This window comes from Cherax quadricarinatus, chromosome 5 (genome assembly GCF_038502225.1).
Source record: "Cherax quadricarinatus isolate ZL_2023a chromosome 5, ASM3850222v1, whole genome shotgun sequence".
Lineage (NCBI taxonomy): Eukaryota > Metazoa > Arthropoda > Malacostraca > Decapoda > Parastacidae > Cherax > Cherax quadricarinatus.
The window spans coordinates 66,922,700-66,928,699 of NC_091296.1; the positions used below are offsets into that span (position 1 = coordinate 66,922,700).

The 6,000-nt window shown below is 36.9% G+C and overlaps 1 protein-coding gene across 1 annotated transcript in view; it reads left to right on the plus strand.

Annotated features, from left to right (window-relative positions):
• The window catches only part of TfIIS (RNA polymerase II elongation factor), a 33,063-nt gene that overhangs the window by 7,596 nt on the left and 19,467 nt on the right, over positions 1-6,000 (plus strand). Inside the window, exons 3-4 of the mRNA XM_053771438.2 lie at positions 20-137; positions 1,427-1,651. Of these exons, the coding sequence (XP_053627413.1) occupies positions 20-137; positions 1,427-1,651 (343 nt within the window). The remainder of the gene's footprint in view (positions 1-19; positions 138-1,426; positions 1,652-6,000) is intronic.

The following is a 6,000-nucleotide window of genomic DNA, read 5'->3' on the forward strand; positions in this document are numbered from 1 at the left end:
TAATTTTTTAATTTTGCAGGTTTTGTCAAAGACTCGTATTGGCATGACTGTAAATGCACTCCGTAAGGCATCAACTGATGAAGAAGTAATTTCCACTGCCAAACAACTGATAAAGAACTGGAAAAAGTTTGTTCCTGGTGAGTAATACAGTTTACTGTATTAATAAAGATCATATCAAGAAGTAGGTTTATGATGGGTGGATACTGAATATATAGATTAAGTTGTGCATGGAATAAATACACTCTCAAAGCATGCCAAGCTTTGACAATGATGTTTTGAGTAAAAGAGATTTTGGAAAAAAAAATTATTATTGAATTTTGAGGAATTTGTTGAAATATACTGTATAAATGTAATCTTCAATTTTTTTATGATTCAGACCATCCTTTTAGCTGATATTAGTGTGTGAGTGCAATTGTTGGAACTATTGTATGTCAAGTAATATTGTGTATATAACTACCTGTACTTGTTTGTAGTGACAGTAGCAGATCTAAGCTTGTGATATCTCATCAGCAGTGACACACCCTGATTTTTTTTTTACCTAGGGTTTTACAAGGTTAGGTTTAGGGTTCCTAATTTTATTTACAAGCTAATAGCTGTTACCTAAATCAGCTTATTTGAAAGCCTTTTTATTGTTAAGAGATATACGAATAGTGAATAGGATGAAGTAGCCATCTGTGGGCCAGTAATTTCATTTGGTCAACTGACGTTATTTTGTTGATGTCATTATGCTCTAAAAACATGTTCCATGCTCAAGTCATCCTAGGAATAATTGATTCTCTCTCTTTTTTTCCTCTCTTCTCTCCTCTCTCTTCCTCTTCTCTTCTCTCCTCTCTTTTTCTCTCTTCTCTTCTTTTTCTCTCTCCTCTCATCTATTTCTCTTCTCTCTCCTTTTTCTCTCTTCTCTCTTTTACCCTCTTTCTCTCTCTTTCACTCTCCCCTCTCCTCTCTCCTCCCCTCCCCTCCCTTGTATGGTCTAGGATATTTTTCTAAGGCATGAAGAGATTGAAAGAGACCTAAACTGTTGTGCTGAGATAAAAATATTGGTAGGTGGCATATTTGAGGCTAATAAAAATTGTGCATGCTAGTTTGTTGGACACAGTCATCACCTGTATACTTGTACGCTGGATACAGTTAATGGGTTAATGTATGTAAAGAACTTATTTCCACTGCGGCCAACAGTAACAGTTTGGTTAATCAGGCCCTGATCCACCATGAGGCCTGGTCACAGACTAGGCTGGGGGGGGCATTGACCGCCCGAAACCTTATCCAGGTAGTATGCTGGTTTTAGCGTTTGATATAGTTTATTTTATCACATTCATTTGTTTTACCACTCTGTAAAGAAGAGGTTTCTAGTGAGTGAAGGTATCTGCATTTGTTGTTCTTTTCTCCGTTTGCTTTTGTAGTTTTAAGGGTTTCATGTTTTTAGATAAGAAAGACGATGATGAAAAAGAAGGAAAAGAGGAGAAAAAGAAGGAGAAAGAGGATAAAAAAGAATCCAAGAGCAACAGTAACAGTAGCAACAATAGCAATGGCAGCAGCAGCAGTAGTGGAAGCTCCAAGCCTGTTAGTTTTCCAACATCAGCCCCACCAACTACAGATTCTCTGCGCCTCAAATGTCGAGAGATGATCGCCAATGCCCTCAAGTTAGCAGGTAATTTGTTGTTTCATAGGTTTTATTTATTTTAATATTATATAAACAAGATGTAGAGTTGGCTTAAATGGTAAAACTTGGGTTAGCAGAATGACATTTTCACACCTGTATGCAGTACCAACCTTGCACTACAATATTGAAAATTATTATTATTACTTTAACACAGAGGCCATCACCCACTGAGGTAGTGTAACCCAAAACTCCATCACTGTCTTGCCAAAGATGTGCCGATACTACAGTTGAGATACCCCTCCAAACTGCAAATATCGCCACCACTCCTTCAGAGTGCATGCACTGTACTTCCCACCTCCAGGACTCAAACCCAACTAACCAGTTTCTCTGAATCCCTTCACAGAACGTCACCTTGCTTACACTCCAACAGCTCAAGACTCAAAAACCATATGCTTCCACTCCTATCTAACATGCTCACACATGCATGCTGAATGTCCAAGCCCTTCGCACATGAAACTTCCTTTACCCCCTCTAACCTTTAATAGGGTGACCTCTGTCTCGCTTCCTCTCCACTACAGATTTATACATCCTCCAAGTCATCCTATTTTGTTTCATCCTCTAAATGTCTAACCACCTTAACAACCCATCTTCAGCCCTCTGTATAATACTTTTAGTAATCCCGCACCTCCTCCTCCAAGATATGAATTCTCTGCATAATATTTACACCACATTTCCCTCAGACATGACAGCTCCATTATCTCCAGCCTCCTCTTTGCTGCGACATTCACAACCCATGCTCTACACCCTTATAAGAATGTTGGTACCATTATACTCTCATACATTTCCCAATTAGCCTCCTTGGTTAATGTTTTTTGTCTCCACAGATGTCTTGGTGTATCACCCACCTTTTTCCCGCTTCATCATTTCTATGGTTCACTTTGTTTTTCATATACCTATCTGGTGACGAATCTTCTCCCAAATATCTGAACACATTAACTTTCTCCATACCCCCTTCTTCTAATTTAACCCTTTGACTGTCGCGGCCGTATATATACGTCTTACGAGGTACCGTGTTTGACGTATATATACTCATAAATTCTAGCGGCTTCAAATCAAGCAGGAGAAAGCTGGTAGGCCCACATGTGAGAGAATGGGTCTGTGTGGTCAGTGTGCACCATATAAAAAAAATCCTGCAGCACGCAGTGCATAATGAGAAAAAAAAAACTCCAACCGTTTTTTTTTTTTTTTAATTAAAATGCCGACTTTGTGGTCTATTTTCGTATAGTATTTATGGTTGTATTCTCGTTTTCTTGGTCTCATTTGATAGAATGGAAAATATATTACAGAAATAGAGGTGATTTTGATTGATTTTACTATAAAAAGAACCTGGAAATGGAGCACAAAGTACGGGAAATGTTTGATTTTTGCCGATGTTCAAAAGTAAACAAATGATGTCATTGTCCAATAAATGTCCAAATAGCCATTCTAATATGCAGTCATGAATGGGTTGATGTAATTTTTACAATTATTACAGTATTGTAGTAGTCTGCATAACAATAAATCTTCTATTTTTTGTTTGAATAAAAATTCAAAATAAAAAGCAAGAGGAATATCAGATGGGCCTGGAGACATGACTGATAACAAAGAAAATGTTTTAGAGCCAGGAATGTCTGCATTGTTCATTCTGGTCCTTATTTTGAAATTGTCATATTTTTTAATTTTCGTGAAATTGGCCAAATTGCAAATTTCTGACCATGTTATTGGGTAGTTGAAATCGGTAAATGGGCAGTTTCTTGTACTCAATCGATAGAAAAAAATGGAGTTCTGAAGAAATAGCTATGAGTTTGGTTGACTGGAATAATGGAATTATCCGAAAATAGGGCTCAAAGTGGGCAAAATCAACAATTTGTAAATATCGCCGGGGTCGCTAACTTCGCGAGAGCGTAATTCCGTCAGTTTTCCATCAAATTTCGTTTTTTTTTTGGTGTCATTACAATCGGGAAAAGATTCTCTATCATTTCATAAGAATTTTTTTTTTTTTTGAAATTTTGTGACACCAGGAGACACCTCAGGATTGGGGGTTGCGACAGTCAAGGGGTTAATATACATACTACAATCTTTCATTATCTAAATTGTTTGTTACCCTCATCACTTTTGCATTGTCCAATGTTCGCTTTTAATTTCTCTTTCTTTTACATAATGTCCCAAATTCATCTACCAACATTTGCAACTTCTCTTCAGAATCTTCCAAAACCACAGTGTCATCAGCATAAAGAAACTGACAACTGCCACTCTGTATTACATTCTGCATATTTTATTCCCACACCTCCCCTATACCCTAGCATTTACTTCTTTTATAACCCCATCTATAAATAAGATAAACAACTATGGTGACATTACACAACTCTTAGGCCCATTTTTACTGGAAAATAATCATCCTCTCTCCTACATACTTTAACTTGAGCCTCACTATCCTCATAAAAACTGTTAACTGCTTTCAGCAACCTACCACCTATTCCATACACTTACATGCCCTATCCACACTATCACATGTCTTTTTCCAAATCCATAAATGCAACAAAAACTTACTTACTCTTATCTAAATATTGTTCACTTATATGCTTCACTGTAAACACTTGGTCTACACATCTCTTACCCTTCCTAAAGCCTCCTTATTCATCTGCAGTCCTATTCTCCATCTTGCCCATACTACTATACACTTGATATTCTAAACTTGATATACTCAATTGGCTTTTTTTTTCTTACAATTTTACACTTGTCCCCTTTTCCTGTATACAAAGGAACTATGCACACACTGAATCCTTAGGTACTTTTCCCTCTTTCACACATTCATTAAATAAAAGCACTAACTACTCCAAAACTATATCCTCACCTTCTTTTAACATTTCTGTCTTGATCCCATCAAATATAAATATAAAATGTCAGCAAATGTGGGTACATAAAAGAGGTGAACCATGGAGTAGACAAGGGGTATTAAAGGTAGATAGTGTATTGAGGCATCTGTGGAGAGAAATAATTTTGTCCATGGAGGCTAAAAGGGAAATGTACTAGAGTTTAGTGGTTGGCAGTGGAGACGTCATGTTTGAAAAAGTGTGGGGTGTGAATTTTGTACAGAGAATTCTGAGCATAGAAATTTAGAAGATGGCGTGGGGGTAACCAAGGGTATAATTCTGAGGGCTGAGGAGGGGTTGTTGAGGTAGTTTGGGCATTTAAAAAAGTTGAAGGAAGATTGGATGATTAAAAGGGTATGTACTCGTAGATCTGGGGGTAAGGAAAGAGGGGGGTAGAGATTATCCTAAGAAGGATTGGAAGTAGAGGGTAATGGAGGTTTTGAGTGCTAAGGGTTTGAGCATCCAGCAGGCTTGTGTGTGTGTGTTAGATCACAGTGAGTGGAGACAAGTGGTGCTCATGAATTTGACATGTTGTTGGAGTGTGAGCAAGGTAATACTAAGGGATTCAGGAAAAACCAATTAGCTGGACTTGAGTCCTAGATGTGGGAAATACAATGCTTCACTCTGTAGGAGGGGTGAGGATGTTGCAGTTGGAAGGGTCATTTGAATTGTTATGCTATACACTTTTGGCAAGTTGGCTCTGTTGAATGAATAATACTGAGTGTTTACTTTTATACCTTTGTGGGAGATGGTTAGTGTGTTAAAAAATAAGTAATTGCACACTCTATGACATAGGAGTTCTATGTGCTATGGGTTCAGCAATGATTGAATAATAAATTGACATCTTAACCCTTTCAGGGTCCAGAGGCCAAATTTCAAAGTGCATACCAGGGTCCAAGAATTTTAAAAAAAAAATTTTTATTTTTTCTTATGAAATGGTAGAGAATCTTTTTCTGAAGGTAATAAAACAAAAAGTACGAAATTTGATGGAAAATTGACAAAATTATGCTCTCACGAATTTTGATGTGTCAGCGATATTTACGAATTGGCGATTTTGCCGACTTTGACTCCCATTTTAGGCCAATTACATTATTCCAGTCGACCAAATTCTTAGCTATTTCACTAGTATTACTTCTATTCTATCGAGTGAGCACAATAAATCGCCCAGTCAACTGTTTCAACTACAAAATAAAGTGATCGGAAATTGGTAATTTGGCCAATTTAACACAAAGTTCAAAATATTCCAATTTCAAAATAGTGTCCAGAATAAACAATGCAGACATTCCTGGCACTAAACTAACATTTCCTCGGTTCATTAGTTATGTTTTGAGACTTTACAAATGAATTCCATTTTGATTTTTTATTCACATAATGAATTTTTATTCAAACCAAAAAAATAGAAGATTTACTGTTATGCAATATTGTAATAATTGTATAAATATCATCATCACATTTGCGAATGTATATTAGACCCACCAGCTGGCG